Below are 22,340 nucleotides of genomic sequence, written 5' to 3'. Positions count from 1 at the left end.
TTTCCCGCTTGACCAACCGCGATACTCAATCATACAGGGTTATATGACAGTTGGGCCATCAGCTTGCCGTACATCACTCTATTATAGACCTGAATGTTCAAACATAGTGACAGGTGGGGTCCTCGTTGATGCACGATCACATCCTTGCATGTCGCGCTTCTGCTGTGATATACTACTCGAAAGAAGTTAAGGGCCATATTCGTTCATATTACTATAGTTAATCTGTAATATGGTATGACAGATGTATGGTATGACAGATTAACTGTAGTAATATGAAAGAATCGGGGATCTTTAACTTCTATGGATTAGTGTATATTGAACCGAGAGATGTCGAGGCAGTGCTTCACAGGTGGCGCGCGTTACAAACGTACGCAAGGGTATGTCACCTGAATGACAGATTAACTATAGTTATATGAAAGAATCGGGTGATCCTTAACTTCTATTGATTAGTATATATTGAACTGAGAAACGTCGAGACAGTGCTTCAGGCGTTGTATACATCTAGAAAAAGATTAAATAAGTCCCCTTTTTGTCATATGTATCGATGCCTGCCTATAATTTAGCATAATAAAAAACGACACAAAAACATTTCAATACGATTCCGACTATGTCATAAGCATGTGTTTATGAATCACCAGCAAATAGTGATGACACACGGTGTTCACGAAAAGGTGAACATAGCCTTCCTCGACGGTTGCGCACGTTACAAACACACGCAAAGGCAAGTCACTGAGAAAGAAAACCCGGCTCCCTATCACCATGTCGTCATCAAACCACCATCCCCATCTCCCCCGATACCACTTCCCCCTCTCCCCCCACACCACTTCCCCATCTCCCCGACACCACTTCCCCATCTCCCCGACACCACTTCCCCCTCTCCCCCCCCCCCCCCCACACCACATTCCCCCTCTCCCCCCACACCACCTTCCCCATTCTCCCCGACACCACTTCCCCCTCTCCCCCCACACCACCTTCCCCCTCTCCTCGACACCACTTCCCTATCTCCCACCTTCATCAAGGCTATACTGCACATGGGCAGGTTGTTTTTCTCCCACCCTACAGCTGGACGGGGCCTCCTTCAACACGACCCATCTCCCTGATTGAATTATCCCCACAGTGGCGTCCCCCGAACGTGTTACGTCCACCATGAAACAGACACCGTGTTACCTCACGCTGCGGGCAATTGAGAGTCTGTAATTTCACTTACTGTTTCGACCCATTTCAAGACTGATAAGATAGCTGGTTTAACGGCACCATGCGCATCATAATCATCGCATGATGAAGTAGAAACATAATTGCCAAGCATGAAATTGTTAATGTAATGATATTGGCGTTAATGGCATTTTTTGGGTCCGAGGTGGCATGGTTAATGTCAAGTATGGAGTGGACAGGCAACGAGAAGCACACATGACGTCACCTTCCTGCTGGGGTCAAGGTCGTTACATTGCAGTTAACTTTGCTTTATTGATCAGAGTGTTGTTTAAGGGTCTCTTCGACGCTATCGTCAGTAACATGATCACCCCAACGGGCTTATAAAACAGTTTAATAGTCCTTGGCAAAATTAATATAAATTATTTAGGTCCATGGCTGAAGTTCATATGTCGTCCGGGAATTGCATCTGACATCAATTTTGTCACCGATTAGGAATGTCCAGCTTATCCAAACGTCTTCTGGAATATTTTTTCAATGTCCTTGAATGTGGCAACTTGGTCAAACAACTTTCAGCAAGAGTCGTGTGATGCTCTTTGACTTCTCCGTAGAAAGAGCATGCTCGATTGTACCTGTTATATGTAGACACCAATGGCTGGAGCTGCTGAAATATTGCTCGACATGAAGGGAAAGTTGACTTTGGGAAAGTTGAAGTTATTCCTTCTGTCATAAAGTCCAGTTAGGGGCGGTCGGATAGCCTAGTGGTTAAAGCGTTCGCTCGTCACGCCGAAGACCCGGGTTCGATTCCCGACATTGGTACAATGTGTGAAGCCCATTTCTGGTGTCCCCCGCCGTGATATTGCTGGAATATTGCTAAAAGCGGCGTAAAACCATACTCACTCACTCACTCACTCACTCACTTAGTCCTGTTAGGCTTTCTTCTTGCATTAAGTTGACACGCTGTTCTATAAAAGAATGTGTGAATCCCATTTCTGGCCGTGATATTGCTGTAATAGTGCTAAAAGCGGCGTAAAACCATACTCACTCACTCACTCACTCACTCACTCTATAAAAGAAATAATGTTTAGCATTGACGTTTGTCACAATTGCATGCAACAGGCATTGAGTTAATGTTAGTGGTTATACTTGTTTTCCAGCATTTACGAACTGATTGCAGAGGCAATCACACTTTTTATATACCAATCTTTCGTGGTGTGTATTCTTAAAACACGATATTTACCAACCCAAAACATATACGTGGTGTAACCTTTTGATCATATAATGTCATTCTTAAATTCTATCGTCAAAACAAGTATCTCTCTAAAATGTGCTGGAATAATGCTAAAAGCGGCGTGAATCATCACTCACTACACTCACTCACTCACTCACTCACTCACTCACTCACTCTAAAATGAATGGTACTTAAACATCGCAAATTTTCCCAGAGTATGTGCATTAATATATTACGTCACAAGGTCAGTGATTAGTCAGTCGGACAGTGACAACAGACAATGTAGTTCCAACTGAAACTTGGTTTTGACTTCTTAACTGAACTGTGGTCTATTACCCCAGTAATTTGTCCGATCCCGAACGATCAATTCTAAATCAATCGCCGATAGACGAAGGTGACGCCATGTTTGTTTGTAAACACTGAAAGTAGTACCTTTTTTCATGTGAATATAGTCCGTAAATGACCCCAACGGATATCGTTTTGATCTGTTGGCTTTATCCTGCCGAGAAACCTATTCATTATTATAATATTCGATATTTAATGCGCCATACCTGGCATATACATTATTTTTATGATTCATGAGTAATGAACTGACTGTCAAGTATGCCACACCAAGGTCTTGTTGAAACCTTGACCCCTCCTTCCTACCCGAGTTGATCTCCCTTTCACTACAAACTGACCACCAGCGGTCTTTCATTTGTCAGTGGCTATCAGCGTATGTCCGGCCGAAGCAAAGTCTTATTTCCATCACGAGTTGATTGACGTTTGGTTGTGGTCCCAGCATCTCAGACAGACACGGTGGAGGTGATTAGGTCAGCACAGATGATCGCTGTCTAGACTTTGTCTAGATATTAACACATTATATATATCGTAGCGTCCTGTGTAATAACAATTACCTGTCGTAGTACCATAACAAATCATATCTGGCACGTGCTCTACTGATGCCAGTAAGAACTATTTTATCATTACATACACAGTACGGAGGCATACTGTAAAACCAGGGTTGTGATGGGGTCTTGGGCTGGGGTTATGGGCTGGGGTCTTGGACTTGTTTGGATTCACATCATATTTTTTCTGTCTGAAGCTGAAGCTTAGAATGAAGACGTGATTAGTGACGCACATATAAATATAGCTGTGTAGGATACAGATACATATTTATCATAATTTAACACTTTGATGAAGACTGCAACTAAATAAGTTTTCTAGCTTATTATTGTTATAAATATATCACAATGTATCAATGTTTATCGTCATTATATGTAAAGTACATGATTGTTCTTTTAGATAAATTATTCTTCATAGCTATACCACTACTATCGATGAATGATTTCACTGATTTTTTTGTAAAAATAAAGAATCCAAAATATTTCTCATTGGCTACCTGAAAGCCCACCCTGTACATATTCAAAGATGTCAAATGTAATGTCGTCTGCTAGAAAAATCCAGCATCTGTGATTGCTGCCATATTGGGTCCAGACTCTCTATTCTCCTGCAGCTGGGCAGATGCTATCACTTGTGGCAGATCCCTTTATTTAAACCATCGAGAAACTATTTTCTGCACTCACTATTGTTAATTGTGAAAGATACTTGTGATGTAAATATTGACCTGATGCTAGTTGGAAATGCAATTTTACCTAACCATGTGAACGAAAACATTTTTGGGAATGTACATACATATATAAAGAAAACAAAAAGGGTTGAGTGAGCAATGCGAATGTATATACGTTTCTCTATTTTCTTTCTTTCCTTTCTATCATTTAATTTATGAATTGTAAATAAGCATACATGTAAATCTATGGGAGAGGGCGTTCTAAGTTGTGATAACTTGTGCCCAATCCTTTTCATGAGAATAAAATATGTTTAAACTAAAAACAGATCCCCAACACAGTTTCGGGATTTTGTTTACATATTTCATCTGATAATACAAGAGACCCCATCCAATAACCCCAGCCCATAACCTCAACCCAAGACCCCAGACCCAATACCCCAGACCCCACCCCACCCCAGGTTTTACAGTATGCCCTATTCCGTAGTTGTCTCACATACAAACCCTGAAAGAAAGAAATCCATTACAGACCATGCAAGTCTGTAATAGTTGGCAAGTCTAGATTACCGAGTTTAAGAAAATGAATATTGTCTCTGGGCTCCTTTGTATTATATTTTATTAGAACAATTAAAGAACTCATTTGTAAAATATTTTCATTTCAGAGACTTGATGTAAGTCCACGAGTTTTAGCTCACCTGGCATAAGTAAATATGTTATCGCCAAAAGAACTTATTCAACATGTAAACAGATAACTCAATCATTTGGCGGTATGTTTTCAACACAAATAACACGACTATATACCATAATTTGTTCCTGAATCATTTGCATCCATCTAGCACCTTGTATGTCAAATGTTTTGAAAAATTATATTTCCCTTCTCAATATTTGATGAAAATAATATACTGATGTAGTTTCCGTTAGCCTTGCTCCAAGGCTGTATTGAAAGATAAATCCATGGATGTTGTAATTCCAATCTCCTAATAGGCATGTCTAGATTTGTTGACAACTTGTGTTTTTTGTTTACATTATCTGAAATTATTTTTTAAACTAATAAATCTTAGGGACTTGTGCAAGTCTATGTTTATGGTTGTATTCACGTAAAAACATGTGGGCATGATGTTTAAATCTGCGAAGCGACATTAACGAAGACAAACTTACATGGTTAGCCAATTAAATGGCACAGAATCACTAACAATTTATATATTTACAGATAATTAGACCCGTGAAGATCAGGGAAAGAATAGGTCTTCAGCAACCCATGCTTGCCGTAAATGGCGAGTATGCTTGTCGTATGAGGCGAATAACGGGATCAGGTGGTCAGACTCGCTGACTTGGTTGATGCATGTCATCGATCCCAACTGCGTGGATTGATGCTCATGATATCATATGGCTGAGATATTGCTGAGTGCGGCATCAAACAACAACAACAACAAAAAACAGATAATTAATTTGAGAACGAGGGGTATAAACATTATTATATTCGTAATCTATTAAAACGTTGTGTAAGTGGCATGTTTTAGAGGCAGGTGGATAATAAAAGCGGACCTTTACATCTGATTCATTTCGTAGCTATCAAACTCATGCCATGGAAGTCAAAGAACCAAACTGTTCTCTCCTTGTTTAGGTGCAATGTCATGTTTCTACGACGCCCTGGAATACGTTTAGGGGGAGGAGCATCTTTGGTATGTAGACAAACAGGAATGTGCTCGAAGATTAATATGTCGTCAACCCTTTTCATCAAACTAACATTTCTTCCTGTGCCGCTAAACTGGGCGTGTATCAAGCCTCGAAACGTTATCAACAATCTAACATCTTATCTCAGTTTGGCGTTGAACTATACTTAGAAAGTGATTACATTTCAAGATGCAGTTTTAGGTTGGTTGAACACGGCCCTATCCCAAGTACTACAGTGTGAGGCCGATAAGGAGTGTATTTCAGTTAAAATTGTATGTTATCAAACTGGCGGGACGATAAACCTCTATGCCTCCCTTGTTATAAAGTGTACGACATTCCTGGGCTAGTCCCCCACAATGTACAGCTGTAGTGTATATCTTTGCACATAGCTCACCCCACCCACGACATGCTCGGATATTCATCTGTGTTTATCTGAGACGGAATTGGAATGACAGGAGAAATATGTGCCTGACGCTGCTTAGTCGAATTGGTTTGTGGGAATGGTTCTTTAGTTCTTAAAATTGTTTTTTGGTTTCTATGTGTGATATTGTAAATATGACTTGCAATAACGTAACATATGTTATATTTGGGATAACACTTTCTTAGTAGGGTACCACTTCGCTATATAAGTGCAATAATCTTGGACGCGACGTTAAACCCAATTTCACCTCACCTCACCTTAGTAGGGTACAGATTCTAGTCCGTGGTTGGGTTGAATCCCATTCGGGATTTGAACCCACTCTCGGAGTAAGGCACCTAATCGCCAGCACACAGAGTCAGCAATCTCACCCACTCAGCCACCGAGGCTTTCACAAAAATGAAAGTCCGTCAACAGCTAGTCTAGATCACGTACTGTGTGTACCCCTCTGATAAGTGTAAATTGGCACGGATCCCATGGCTGAACGCTACTTTTGGGGGTTTGGTCCCATTCGGGATTCGAACCCACACACACAGAGTGATGGAACCAAAAAGAGTGCTAGAATCTGTACTTTACTAAAAAAGTGTTATGACAAATATAGCATCTCTTACATTTGACCACTTTCAAAATCGCATTGTGTATTCATGACTTGTAATAAATACACTATTAGTGAATGAGTGAGACTGAATTTTCTCCGTTTTTTTAATTGTTCGGGTCATATCTCAGTTTCTACGTTCTTAACACATTGTATCAACGTGCAGAATCGAGGCCGGCCTTCGGCGTGTCTAGCCAGAGATATAATATGTACATGCCTGTAAAGGGTTACGTCTTGATTATGACCAGTCGTCAATTTGCTGATAATTGCTGCAACCTGATTCCATGGGTATGCTGCGCTGGTGCTACACTGCGCCAGCGCAGCAAACCCAGAGAACCAGGCTGATAATCGCTGTTCTAGTTGTGCCAGGATCTGCTGAACGTGTATTCGAACCCAGAATCCACCCTTCTCTCATCCTTGGTTTGTCATCACCATACCCATATATGAATTTAGATTAACAATGTTTTACCTAAGTAAACCTAGGTTGTACTGTTTTTTATCACGTCGTTATAACTGATTTCATACAATGTTTAAATTTCAGTTTTTCGTTCGTCATTCGTCATTTAAGTTATGAAATCGAATGGTAATCAGTACTGTTATCTCCTACAGTGGCATTTCATCGGTGGGCGGGGTCTTTGTGGGCCTGGGTGGGTGTGGCCTGATGGTGCTCCTCCTCCTCTGCATCCACGCCTACTGCTGCCGGTACTCCCAGGACGTGTACACCCAGACTTGGATGGGGGTGAGTAGTTGCACCTGACTGTACTCCTCAATATCCAGTCCCCACACAGTTTAAGCACCCACTGATCATAGGTCCAACTCTCAGACCCGCTGTGAGTCTTGGTTTGTCAACACAATGCCCGTGTTCCCTGACCCGCTGTGAGTCTTGGTTTGTCAGCACAATGCCCGTGCTACCAGACCTGCTGTGAGTCTTGGTTTGTCAACACAATGCCCGTGCTACCAGACCCGCTATGAGTCTTAGTTTGTCAACACAATGCCCGTGCTCCCAAACCCGCTGTGAGTCTTGGTTTGTCAACACAATGCCCGTGCTACCAGACCCGCTGTGAGTCTTAGTTTGTCAACACAATGCCCGTTCTACCAGACCCGCTATGAGTCTTGGTTTGTCAACACAATGCCCGTGCTACCAGACCCGCTATGAGTCTTAGTTTGTCAACACAATGCCCGTGCTCCCAAACCCGCTGTGAGTCTTGGTTTGTCAACACAATACCCGTGCTACCAGACCCGCTGTGAGTCTTAGTTTGTCAACACAATGCCCGTTCTACCAGACCCGCTATGAGTCTTGGTTTGTCAACACAATGCCCGTGCTCCCAAACCCGCTGTGAGTCTTGGTTTGTCAACACAATACCCGTGCTACCAGACCCGCTGTGAGTCTTAGTTTGTCAACACAATGCCCGTGCTACCAGACCCGCTATGAGTCTTGGTTTGTCAACACAATGCCCGTGCTCCCTGACCCGCTATGAGTCTTGGTTTGTCAACACAATGCCCGTGCTCCCTGACCCGCTGTGAGTCTTGGTTTGTCAACACAATACCCGTGCTCCCAAACCCGCTATGAGTCTTGGTTTGTCAACACAATGCCCGTGCTCCCTGACCCGCTATGAGTCTTGGTTTGTCAACACAATACCCGTGCTGCCAGACCCGCTATGAGTCTCGGTTTGTCAACACAATGCCCGTGCTTCCAAACCCGCTATGGGTCTTGGTTTGTCAACACAATGCCCGTGCTCCCTGACCCGCTATGAGTCTTGGTTTGTCAACACAATACCCGTGCTGCCAGACCCGCTATGTGTCATGATTTGTCAACACAATGCCCGTGCTGCCAGACCCGCTATGAGTCTTGGTTTGTCAACATAATACCCGTGCTGCCAGACCCGCTGTGAGTCTTGGTTTGTCAACACAATGCCCGTGCTCCCTGACCCGCTGTGAGTCTTGGTTTGTCAACACAATGCCCGTGCTCCCTGACCCGCTGTGAGTCTTGGTTTGTCAACACAATGCCCGTGCTCCCAAACCCGCTATGAGTCTTGGTTTGTCAACACAATGCCCGTGCTTCCAAACCCGCTATGAGTCTTGGTTTGTCAACACAATGCCCGTGCTCCCTGACCCGCTATGAGTCTTGGTTAGTCAACACAATACCCGTGCTGCTAGACCCGCTATGTGTCATGGTTTGTCAACACAATGCCCGTGCTGCCAGACCCGCTATGAGTCTTGGTTTGTCAACATAATACCCGTGCTGCCAGACCTGCTGTGAGTCTTGGTTTGTCAACACAATGCCCGTGCTACCAGACCCGCTGTGAGTCTTGGTTTGTCAACACAATGCCCATGCTCCCTGACCCGCTGTGAGTCTTGGTTTGTCAACACAATACCCGTGCTGCCAGACCCGCTGTGAGTCTTGGTTTGTCAGCACAATGCCCATGCTCCCTGACCCGCTGTGAGTCTTGGTTTGTCAACACAATACCCGTGCTCCCTGACCCGCTATGAGTCTTGGTTTGTCAACACAATACCCGTGCTACCAGACCCGCTATGAGTCTTGGTTTGTCAACACAATGCCCGTCCTCCCAGACCCGCAATGAGTCTTGGTTTGTCAACACAATGCCCGTCCCCCCAGACCCGCTATGAGTCTTGGTTTGTCAACACAATGCCCGTGCTACCAGACCCGCTATGAGTCTTGGTTTGTCAACACAATGCCCGCCCTCCCTGACCCGCTGTGAGTCTTGGTTTGTCAACACAATGCCCGTGCTCTCTGACCCGCTATGAGTCTTGGTTTGTCAACACAATACCCGTGCTGCCTGACCCGCTATGAGTCTTAGTTTGTCAACACAATGCCCGTGCTCCCTGACCCGCTGTGAGTCTTGGTTTGTCAGCACAATGCCCGTGCTACCAGACCCGCTATGAGTCTTGGTTTGTCAGCACAATGCCCGTGCTGCCAGACCCGCTATGAGTCTTGGTTTGTCAGCACAATGCCCGTGCTACCAGACCCGCTATGAGTCTTGGTTTGTCAGCACAATGCCCGTGCTACCAGACCCGCTATGAGTCTTGGTTTGTCAACACAATACCCTTGTTTGTTGATTTCATCGAAGTTGTAAACTGCCAGGTCTCGCCAAGCTTCGGGCTTTCCTCCCTATATCACATCAACACACAAGGGCTCTTCCCTACGCTGTGCAGAGTTGCGTCCAATTGTCGAGATAGGATTCGATGATCGTGGATAAGGATCCCAGATTCCCCTGTTTGTGACCTGTGTCACTTGGAGCAGTCCTTCCTCATAAGGTGTTCTACACACAGTTTCACTACATGATGTCCTAAACACAGTGATGTTATATATAAGTTTATCCCGTAGTCAAAATGTTACAAACACAGTTTATCCCTTCGTCAAATACATGATGTTCTACACACAATTTATACCGCCCTCAAACACGCGATGTTCTACACACAGTTTCACCTTTCCTCCACTACATGATGTCCTAAACACAGTGATGTTATATATAAGTTTATCCCATAGTCAAAATGTTACAAACACAGTTTATCCCTTCGTCAAATACGTGATGTTCCTTACACACATTTTATCCCTTCGTGTAATACGTGACATTCTATATACAGTTTATCCCCTCCTGAAATACTCATGTTCCACAAACAGATTTTTATCTTCCTCAATAGGTGATATTCCACACAAACATTTTATCCCTTATAAAGGTGATATTTTGATATCTCTTACTCAAATACGCGATGTTCTACACACACTTCATAACGACCTAAAAAACGCGATGTTCTACACACAGTTTATACTGTCCTCAAATACTCAATGTTCTACACACAGTTTATACCGTCCTCAAATACGTGATGTTCTACACACAGTTTTTACTGTCCTCAAATACGTGATGTTCTACACACAGTTTATACCGTCCTCAAATACGCGATGTTCTACACACAGTTTATACCGTCCTCAAACACGCGATGTTCTACACACAGTTTATACCGTCCTCAAATACGCGATGTTCTACACACAGTTTATACCGTCCTCAAATACGCCGCCTTTAACCCATATGTAGGTCGGTCCGGCTCTGTTTACAGTCCCATGGACCCGTCCCAAACCTGAAGTGGAGGCAAATATAAAAATAATCAGAAAATATAGTTACACGTTTCAAACATACCAATGTAAGCAGATGCAACACAGTTGCCCGTATGAGGAGCACCTTACCAGTCCGACCATTTTGATGAGATTTGGACTGAAACAATGCCACATATGTAAGCAAGTAATGGCTACATAGATTGTTTGAGTAACGCCCCAAATGTGCTAAAGTTTTGACACATTGTTCCTTTAAAACCTTTGCAAAGGTTTATATATTCCTTTAAATAGTAGACCGCCTCCGTGGTCTAGTGGTAGAGCGTCCGCCCGGAGAGCGGAAGGTCGGCGGTTCGATCCCCGACCGCGTCATACCAATAGACGTTAAAAAATGGTACTTGTTGTTTAAGGGGCTAAAACAAGGACTGGTCGGTTCGGAGTCAGTGTCATGTTAAACTGCGGCATGGTATCTCAGTGAGCTAGCACGAAAAATCGGCATCAGTCCGGACTAGTACAAGCAGCCACACAAACACACGTACATGCACGTCGCTATATAAGTGCAATAATCTTGGACGCGACGTTAAAACCCCATTTCACCTCACCCCACCTTTAAATAGTAAGCTTACTTAGGTGGACCCAGAAGGGGGTCCTCCACCCCACCACCCTTCCTTTTTTTTAAAACCACTTATGATATTTTGGACCCCTCCCCTTTAAAAGCACTGGATCCGGCCTTGTGCTTAGGTTTGACAATGATTGTTCCGTCAGAGACAAAGGTTAACAAGTAATTGTTTCTGGAAAGAAATTGACATTCCATTCAAACACGGAAGTGGGGAGTTACTTAGACAGTGGTATAATTATAACACATTCGTTGGCTCAGTCGGCGATACCGTGACCTCAAGAGACGTCAAGGTCACACAAAGTCATGGTGCAGATAACAAAGTCACGTGACTTTCTCTAGTCGCTAAATAGCCAGATACAGCATAAAAATCCAGTAAAGGTATAAAAAACAGTTTCACATTAACTGACAACAACATTATGATTCTTCAAGCGTAAGTGTAACATCAATCACAGCCATCTTCAAATTCCGTTCCACTCAAAAAACTGCCAGTTTACAAGACAGGAAATATCAACACCGAAACGTTGCCCCTAGCAACATCCTAACAACGTGAGCGCTGTTGAGTTAAACCCAAACGAACCTTACCGCGGGACTCGACGAAGGTAATTTACTGTTACGGGAGGAACATGTATGATGAGATGGTGCTTCTTGGCTCTGAGATTTAAGAAGTGTTCATCCCCTGTCTCTGGGAGGATGCCAAACCCACTGGTGACTATTTCAGTCTCCTGGAACTCTGGGTTCCTTGCTACGGCAGCATAATGGCCGACCAACATGCCTCCAGATATAAACAAACTTCACAAAACCATGCAATGGCGTTAGATCGATACAACATGTGCCCACTAACTTGAGCACCATTGTTAGACTCGTAGTGTAACCCGCACTGAATCCTACAATACACCTCTTCCTGTTGGACTCTCTTAAACCAAATCGTTGTAGACAAAACGGCGACTGACTTGATCCTGAATAGCGGATACATCTGGTTTTAATGCAAGACATAGCTGCAGTATTTCGGAGGAAATCTATAGTAAACATGTCTAAATGTGTGAAACGATTGCTTTCGTGGTATTGTTAACAATGATAGTATAAATACATTATCACTATCGGGGCCTGGAAACAATTTACTATAGCCCCACCCAAGGATACTTTTTCAGTGTTTTTTGTGACTGTTTTTGCAGATGCATTTATCGAATGTCGTGTCCATGAATCTTCTTAATCAATAAGGGGCACGGGTGGCCCAGTCGTCTAAGGCACAGAGTTGCGTCCCTTGAGCACGCCAGAAACCTATGATTGTGGGTTTGAATCCCGGTTCGATCCTATTATGTTTCTAGGTTTGTCAGCACCATACCCGGGCTCGTGGGTTTCACCAAAGTGGTAAACGTCTGAGACCTGCATCAATTGGGGCTTTCCTCCCACATTAAGCTGACACGCCGTGATATAACTGGACTAATGTTAAAAGAGGCGTTAAAAACTCACTCACTCACTCACTCTTAATCAATGACTTAAGATCACATAATATTTGGACGGTCATTTTGTGACTCATGTCATTCGAGTCCGGCTAAAAAGAAGCCTGGGTAGAGAATAGGTCAAGGTGCGAAGTTGGCGAGCGGTCTAAAGCGCCAGGCGTTAATATCGTACCCATTTGGTGATCAGGTACGCGATATCTGAAGTGGATGTAAACACCTTCTAACGCCCGTAGACAGCATGGGATGTATATTCCATAGGGAGTTGAGAATGAAATCTGGAGTCCATACAGATCCACTAAGCTGGCAACAAATATAAAGCCGCATTTGAGCAGAGCAGTCTGGATAGGTGCAGTATATAAATGTATAATTTATGATAATAATGGTGGGAAACTGTGGTGTGAAACTTTAGCATGAAACCCTGATAAACCAAGAATCAAAATCAGGGAAAAGAGGCGATTCCGAGCAACGACCTGGGCCCACTTGCACAAAACGATCTTAACGTGTGTTTAGCGCTAAGATCGCTTTGTGAAAGTGGGCCCAGGCACGCCCAAGGACGCAACTGTTCACATATTCTCCTCAGACAACTGGGCCACCCGTACCCCGAATCCAAACAAGGTGAGGTGAAGGGGGATTTAACGTCGCATCCAAGATTATTGCCCTTATTTAGCGACGTGCATACACGTGTATGTGTGTTTGTGGCTGCTTGTACGAGTCCGGACTGATGCCGATTTATAGTGCTAGCACACTGAGATACCATGCCGCAGTTTAACATGAATACCCCACTCAGACACAGTATACTGACTCCGAGCCGACCAGTCCTTGTTTTAGCCCCTTAATGCCGAGCGCCAGACAGGGTAACAACAAGTACCATCTTTTAACGTCTTTTGTTGTGACGCGGCCGGGGATCGAACCCCGGACCTTCCGCTCTCCGGGCGGACGCTCTACCATTAGACCGTGGAGGCGGTCAAATCCAAACAAGCTATACTAGACAACAACTAGGCACAGTATACTGACTCCGAGCCGACCAGTCCTTGTTTTATCCCTTTAATACCGAGCGCCTGGCAGGGTAACAACAAGTACCATCTTTTAACATGGATAGCCCACTCAGACACAGTATACTGACTCCGAGCCGACCAGTCCTTGTTTTATCCCTTTAATGCCGAGCGCCAGGCAGGGTAACAACAAGTACCATCTTTTAACATGGATAGCCCACTCAGACACAGTATACTGACTCCGAGCCGACCAGTCCTTGTTTTATCTCCTTAATGTCCAGCCCCGGGAAGGTACTGAGTAAAGATGATGTGTTTCGTGTTCTTTCGGTGTAATTACTTGTTTAAAGATACATTATAATATCTGGCGCAGTCATAAGCAACTGAAACACAACATCCTCATCAGCCCAGGGGCGGCTGAGAAATGCGTGAGTCAGAGTGTGAATTTAACGCCGCTTTGAACAGTTTTCCAGTTGTAGCACGGCGTGTCAGAAAGCCCGAAGTGTTACAGGTCTCAGACGTTTACCGCGAGCATAGGGCTGACAAACCTCGAAACATAATCGGGGCGAACCGGGATTCGAACTCATGACCATAGGTTTCTGGCAGCGAATTGCGGCGCCTGTGACGACTGGGCCACCAATGTCCCCGTTGACAATGGAGATCGAGTGATTACAATATGCTTTGTTTGTTTGTTGTTTAACGCCGTCAAAGCAATATTTCAGCTGTATGACGGCGGTTTGTAAATAATCGAGTCTCGACCACACAATGATTGACGTTATGAGCATCGATCCACGCAATTGGGATACGATGACATGCATCAACCAAGTCAGCGAACCCCACCACCCGATCCCGTTAGTCGCCGCATGGGTTGCTGAAGATCAGTTCTAACAGGGATGTTTCATTGATGCTGGTCGTAAGAGGCGACATGACCTTGACACCTTATTTGGTCAGTGGAGCGGTCGGGTAGCCCAGTGGTTAAAGCGTTCGCTCGTCACGCCGAAGACCCGGGTTCGATTCCCGACATGGGTACAATGTGTGAAGCCCATTTCTGGTGTCCTCCACCGTGACATTGCTGGAATATTTTTCTGAAAAACCATACTCATTATTTGGCCGGAGCAAGTATTCAAATGCACGAGAAACAGATGTCATATTTTCTGGCAGTTCATGTTCTCTCCTCCTCTCCCTTCCTAGTGGACCCGTGAAGATTCAGGGGTAGAATAGGACTTCAGCAACCTATGCGTGTCGTAAAAGGCGACTATGCTTGTCGTAAAAGGCGACTATGCTTGTCGTAAGAGGCGAGTAACGGGATCGGGTGGTCAGGCTCGCTGACCTGGTTGATGCATGTCATTGATCCCAATTGCGTGGATCGATACTCATGATATTAATCACTGGATTGTCTGGTCCAGACTCGATTATTTACAGACCGCCGCCATATAGCTGGAATATTGTTGAGTGCTGCGTTAAACAACAAACCAACCAACAAATCATCCTAGTAATTAATGACAAGCTTCAGTTGCTGAAGACCTATTGTCTTCCCGGATCTCCACGGGTGGTTACAATATGCGACTTGGCTGATTGTGTGTCACCGGCCTGAATAATTTTCCTGTTTTCAAACCCCTGGTTTGCCTGACTCTGAATGAATTATTTACAGACCTCTGTTGTATGGCTCGGATAATGCTCACTGCAACATAAAACAACATTCATTCACACACTCAGAAAGCTACAACCAAAATATCTGTCTATGGTATAACTGGACAGCTATTCTGAGGAACATGTTACCAATGTGTTGTACATGACGGTGTATAAATTGATGTTGATGTTGATGTTGATGTTACAGGGAGAGGTTGATGTGGAGGAGATCCCCAGCTACGCCGTCATCCAGAAACCATCATCCCTTAAGAGGTCTGACTCGGGTTCCAAGCGAAATGGCCGCACTCTTGAAAAACATGTCACCCTATCACCGGATACGGAACTGAGAGAAGGCTCAGGTCACGTGACAATAGCGCCCTCTGGCGGTTCACCCCGCATGGATACCGTTCACCAGATACCAATCCAGCACTCTAGCCAATCTCACATGTACAGCCAGCAGAACAGCTACGCGGGCCAGACACCAATATACAAGCCATCGGGTCCAGGATATGTCCCGCCCATGCAGCACCCCCTTGGGCCGCCTTTCGCCCCTCCTTCCCCTACCCCACAGTATCCAATCCAGGTATACCCCATGAGGGGCACCTCCTCCACGTCCTCGTCAATCAGGTATGGTTTTGACGACGACTACGACAACCCAGCAGAGTCAACACCGATGTTGTCCACCCACACTGGAACTTCCTCTTCTTCTTCCTACCATACTCAGATAAGATCTTCTTCCAGCTCGCAACAATCCTCTGCCATTCATACCAAAGGAGGAGCCCGAGCCGAAGACATTGATATTCCCGAGCCCCAACCCCTCGTGTACCCCTCGGCCAAGCGACCTATGACCTTCGAGCAGACGTCCTCATCCAAGATGAGCGTCTATGACAACGTATTGTCAGCCTACCCAGAGGAAAGCGCGGCTTAATCACGTGACTGATTGGCCTGTCGGGTTTATACAAAAGACGATCTCAATTCAAGGTTCAGTTCGGATTAGGAAATCCGATGAGGAATTTGCAGCATTGCAAGTGCTGGGTGTGTGTTAAAAGTAAGATCAAGAAACGAAATTGATGAAGTCCACAATTCACACGAAACGAGAAAATCGGATTCTGAAATGAATCATTTACATCAAGTGATGCGTATGTGATGTTGATAAACTGAAACATCAATATATATCAATATATATCAGAAACCACAGGGTATTTTCCACACCATGCCGTGCTGTCAACAATAAAAATGATACGAGCGTGTCAGGAAGTGACGTCGATTAAACGTTTAAACGCCTTGATTGAATGTGCTCCTTCGAATGACGCTTCCAAATGTTGGATTTTATTAATATTGGAATATTTTGTGACGAAGATGCTCTTTTTAAATTCTCTAACTACGCATGTGTAAAGGAGCGCGTGTATCCTCGAAGTCACAAGACAAGAGGAAGACGAAATATCCACACAAAAAAAGAACAATGTCATTCTGAAACAACCGGCATGCCCATTGCGCATGTCAGGATGTGATGTCATCGCGTGAGTGTGTCCCTAATCCTGCCATCTTGCCAAAGCAATATTCCAACGAAGGATATTGTGTTACAATGCATTGTCTCAAGCTAACATTCATCCTTATATAGAGTTGAGCAGTTGAAGTTTAATTTGTTGAATTTATTCTGTTACAATGTTTGTTTTGTTTCAATATTCAGTTTGTATATTTCGTCACAGCGCCACAGGGTACACCGTATGTCGTGAGGAGCGTACGATGTGTCCAAGATATGCCAGATTTACCCATAGTACATGTATGGGTATGGGAAAAGCCTACTCGGTCTCCCAGAACCCAGAGAATAAATTAAAAACGAATCCAACTCAAGTATAGAATAATTTGGCAAGTCAAGATTGCCTAAACTCCAGAAATTAAGCAAGGTTGTGGGTTCCAATAGGATTCTATTTTTTAAGATTTTAGATATATATTTTTAAATGGCTTTATTTCTAGATCTAAATGTTAGTCTAGGGAAAAGCCATCTGGCCATTGTCTTGTGGTGACCCAATTTCAACGTACAACTATAGTGTTACGATATATCATATGATTACTTAAATAAACGTTTCCACTAGTGAGTGAGAGAGTTGGGTTTAACGCCGCTTTTAACATTATTCCAGTTATATCACGGCGTGTGAGTTTAATGTGGGAGGAAAGCAAGAAGTGATGCAGGTCTCGGACGTTTACCACTTCGGTGAAAACCACGAGCACGGGTATGGTGCTGACAAACCTAGAAACATAATCGAGGCGAACCGGGATTCGAACCCACAATCATAGGTTTCTGGCGTGCCCAAGGGACGCAACTCTGCACAGCGAATCACGGCGCCTTAGACGACTGGGCCACCCGTGCCCCCCAGGTTTCCACTAACCAATGCCCAATGCATACATGTTTGGTGAGCAATCTGGCATATCGCCCTTTCATGGATAGATGTTTTGATGTAACAAACTTCAATGGGCAATGGAACAGAATTATCTGAAATAAATCTCGAATGCCACTATCATGTATACTACTATGGATATAACGAACAAACGGTATCAGTGAGTTTCGCTTAAATCGAACTTCGATGTACACGTAATGATAAATTCGTCTTATAAGAACTTCGCTGTACACGTTTTGATAACTTGGACATTTAAAAACTTCGCTTTGAAAACGATGGTTAGTTCGTTATATCCGAACTTCGCGGTATACATGGTGATGCTTTGTATATATCAGCACGTTTCCGTTTACATTGTGATGATTTCGTAATATCCGAATTTAGCTGTCATGTGGTGATAAATTCGTATTATGGAAGATCGTTGAACATGTACATGTAGTGATAGGGGAAGAATAGGTCTTCAGCAACCCATGCTTGCCGCAAAAGGTGACTATGCTTGTAATAGGCGACTAACAAGATCGGGTGGTCAGGCTCGCTGACTTGGTTGATACATGTCATCGTATCCCATTTGCGTGGATCGATGCTCATGATGTCAGCCACTGGATTGTGTGGTCCAGACTCGATTATTTACAGACTGCCGTCATATAGCTGAAATATTGCTGAGTACGGCGTTAAACAACAAACAAACAAACAAACAAGCATGTAGTGATAACTTCGTAATATCAGAAGATAACCGTGCATATTGTTATTTTGCTAATGAAGCGTCACGCCAAAGACCCGGGTTCGATTCCCGACATGGGTACAATGTGTGAAGTCCATTTCTGGTGTCCCCCGCCGTGATATTGCTGGAATATTGCTTAAAGCGGCGTAAAACCATATTCACTCACTCACTCACTCGTTATGACGGACGTTGGCTGCAAATACCAAATGGCGAAGTGTCGTTGTTTCATTCATATCGAATATCAAATGGAATACTTATAGGACTCGTTGTAAAATATTGGAATAAGCCAACTTCATTTACTTAATACAAATTCGACATAAGACTGTGCGATTTTATTGTACAAAAATATATTCTCCCCAGCAACGAGAACAGCATGACATTTAAAAAATCAGCTTTGCAATATTTTCCATATTATCAAAAAGCAATCAACTCAATCCGACTTTTTAGTCGCGCCCATGTTTCTAACTTCCTCTCAGTTTGAGGGTGACCAAGATCCTCTGTCGTCACGTGACTGAGTAAACAGTAAACAAGATAACACCTTTTCGGGTCAGCTTGTTTACAGTTAGCACGATTATATTGACTGACCACAGATACACGGCTTGTTGGGGGCCGCGAGGGCTTTACATATGGCCCCAACCATGGATACTGAACGACACCACGTTGTGGAACTACATTGTACATGGGCAAACATCGGTCATGGAGTGTGTCTCATTTCTTCTGACATTTCTAAAGGTCGGTCACATGCCAGAAATGCGGCCAACAGGGGGCGCGGCATGTGGTACACGTGCACATGAGGTCGTGTCATTTGGTACATACGTGTAGTCATAATCATCATAATAATGCACCCATATTTGGTAATTGACTCGCAATATTGGCCCGGCACAAGCAGACACGTCTTCACGTCCGATGGTAACGACTTTGCTGTTGCTAAAAGTTTCAATATTCTCTCCCAACACGACCTTTTCATAAAATTTACATGGCTCGGTTCACACTGACGGTGCAAGTATATATTTGAGTACAGTAACAAATAGTCCGGGTTCGATTCTCGAAATGGAAACAATGTGTACGTGACGCTTATTCTTGGTGTCCGCTTAAAAGTGGCTGAGAAACATATTCATTCTTCCCCAGTGCCTCGTTCCCTAGTGGGGTAGCCGAGTGGTTATAGCGTTCGCTTGTCACGCCGAAGGTCCGGGTTCGAATCCCCCACATGGTCACAATGTGTAAAGCACATTTTCTTATGTCCCCCGCCGCGATATTGCAGGAATATTGCTTAAAGCGGCATAAATCCTCACTCACTCACTCACTCACTCACTCACTCACTCACTCACTCACCCACTCACTCACCCACCCACTCACTCACTCACTCACTCACTCACGCACTCACTCACAAGGGACAACTATGGTGAACCAGGTGGTCACACTAGGATCATAAACTGACCGTCATGACTGTCTTAGTAGTACTGTAAGGTGGCTGGTTCATTCAACAATCCAGTGTAACGCGTTTTCTATCCCCCGCCACGAAGCTGAAGGGGGATATAGGAATAGGTGCTATCCGTCGTCCTGCTGTCCGTCCGTCCGTCCGTCACGTTTCGCTCTCGGAGCAGAACACAACATTATTTTTGGCGTTTCCATAGCAACGACCTTGACGAAACTGAAAATGGCGTTTGTGCTCCTTTTGGGAGCAGATCTTGAAAAACGTACAATATTTCTTCACCAAAGTTAGCACATAGATAGTTCTTGTGGTAAACTGGTGCCTTTTGATAGTTTAATCGGGATTTTTGAAAACAATATTTTTGGAGTTTCCATAGCAACGACTTTGACGGGACTGAAAATGGCGTTAGTACTCCTTTCCGAAGCAGATCTTGAACCTTGACCTTGCACACAACCGGACATTTTGACAGGGGATATGAGTATTTCATGCTTGTGTTTGTAGCAGTCCAGGGGAATACAAACTGGGCCATGCTGATACCATGTATCAGAGATTGTGTTGTAGTGGAGGCAGCATATGCTTCACACCCGCTCTCGTTAGTCTTACTGTGCCCCTTGATCGAAGACGTACCGCCCACGTAGACCACTTTAACATACAAGCCCCTTCTCCTCTTGTAAACACCCCCTAATAAGCACATGCCCAAGCCCTGATAGTAAACACATTCCCATCTAATAAACTCGCCTCACCCTGTCTCCGAACCCACCCTGTACCAAACACGCCCACCCCCACTATCTATCATCATCAATATGCCCATCTGAGTATATATCGTCTATATATCCATCTAACTATCTATCCATCCATCATCAATATGCCCATCTGGGTATATATCGTCTATATGTCCATCTAACTATCTATCCATCCATCATCAATCTACCCATCTAGGTATATATCGTCTATATATCATCTAACTATCTATCCATCCATCATCAATCTGCCCATCTAGGTATATATCGTCTATATATCATCTAACTATCTATCCATCCATCATCAATCTGCCCATCTAGGTATATATCGTCTATATATCCATCTAACTATCTATCCATCCATCATCATTCTGACCATATATCTAAGTATATATCGTCTATACGCATCCCCTCTTCAGCTCTAGCAGCCTATTATCATCCCTCTCTTCAGCTCCAGCAGTCTATACTCATCTCCACTTCAGCTCTAGCAGCCTATACTCATCCACCTCTCAGCTCTAGCAGCCTGTACTCATCCCGCCCTCAGCTGTAGCAGCCTCTACTCATCCCCTCTTCAGCTCCAGTAGCCTATACTCATCCCCTCTTCAGCTCCAGTAGCCTATACTCATCCCCTCTTCAGCTCCAGCAGCCTATACTCATCCCCTCTTCAGCTCCAGCAGCCTATACTCATCCCCTCTTCAGCTCTAGCAGCCTATACTCATCCCGCCCTCAGCTGTAGCAGCCTATACTCATCCCTTCTTCAGCTCTATCAGCTTATACTCATCCACCTCTCAGCTCTAGCAGCCTATACTCATCCCCTCCTCAGCTCTAGCAGCCTGTACTCATCCCCTTCTCAGCTCTAGCACCCTATACTCATCCCCTCTTCAGCTCTAGCAGCCTATACTCATCCTCTCTTCAGCTCTAGCAGCCTATACTCATCCCCTCTTCAGCTCTAGCAGCCTATATTCATCCTCTCTTCAGCTCTAGCAGACTATACTCACCCCCTCTTCAGCTCTAGCAGCGTCTAGCTGCCTGTGTCTTTTTGTTCAGTCAGTATCTATATTATGTTTACATCTAACTTGATCGGGCCAAAGCTTCTCGCTGGTATTATTATTCTTATCTGTTTCTTTCTATGTCTATGTATCTATCTACGCTGTATCTGTCTAGTCTCTAGTCTTACAATTTCACACAGGCCATGGCCACTGAGAGATCCAGATGTATCCAGATGTATCCGGATGTTTCCAGATGTTTCCAGATGTATCCAGATGCATTGCAAACAATTGTGTGCCTTACAAAAAAAACTCGAAATAAATTACGTTTGTTCACATTCCTCGCAATTAGGAACTGCTTCACCCGGTGAAACTCTCCGTAGACGAACGCCTAGTCTCCGAAAAGATACAATTTTGATAGAAACAAGCAGCAACATTTAAAATGAAAAGTCCCAGTGAGATTGAAGTCTCAGAACCTGTGGAAAATCTAGACTTGCTTCATTTAGGGCTGTAGCATTGCAGTAAGCGCTAGGCGGAAGGGAAAGAAATATGTTCATAGACTGGGAGCCAGTCTAGCCACCAAGTGCCAAACTGTCGAGGCAACCATTCTCGGAATCCAGGTTACCTCAGCTGTGTGGGTACCAAACTGGCACCACCACTCCTTGATATACATGTATACAATGTTC

At 44.2% G+C, this 22,340-nt stretch overlaps 1 protein-coding gene across 1 annotated transcript in view; it reads left to right on the top strand.

Moving 5' to 3' along the window:
• The window catches only part of LOC139477359 (uncharacterized), a 37,980-nt gene extending 18,146 nt beyond the window's left edge, over positions 1–19,834 (top strand). Inside the window, exons 2-3 of the mRNA XM_071259911.1 lie at positions 7,223–7,352; positions 15,588–19,834. Coding sequence (XP_071116012.1) covers positions 7,223–7,352; positions 15,588–16,307 — 850 coding nt within the window. The 3' untranslated portion in view covers positions 16,308–19,834. The remainder of the gene's footprint in view (positions 1–7,222; positions 7,353–15,587) is intronic.
• Positions 19,835–22,340: the final 2,506 nt, after the last annotated feature.

This window comes from Haliotis cracherodii, unplaced genomic scaffold, assembly GCF_022045235.1.
Source record: "Haliotis cracherodii isolate W230 unplaced genomic scaffold, xgHalCrac1.p SCAF_33, whole genome shotgun sequence".
Lineage (NCBI taxonomy): Eukaryota > Metazoa > Mollusca > Gastropoda > Lepetellida > Haliotidae > Haliotis > Haliotis cracherodii.
Note: the sequence above shows the minus strand (reverse complement) of the source record. Positions and strands in the feature narration are given on the sequence as shown.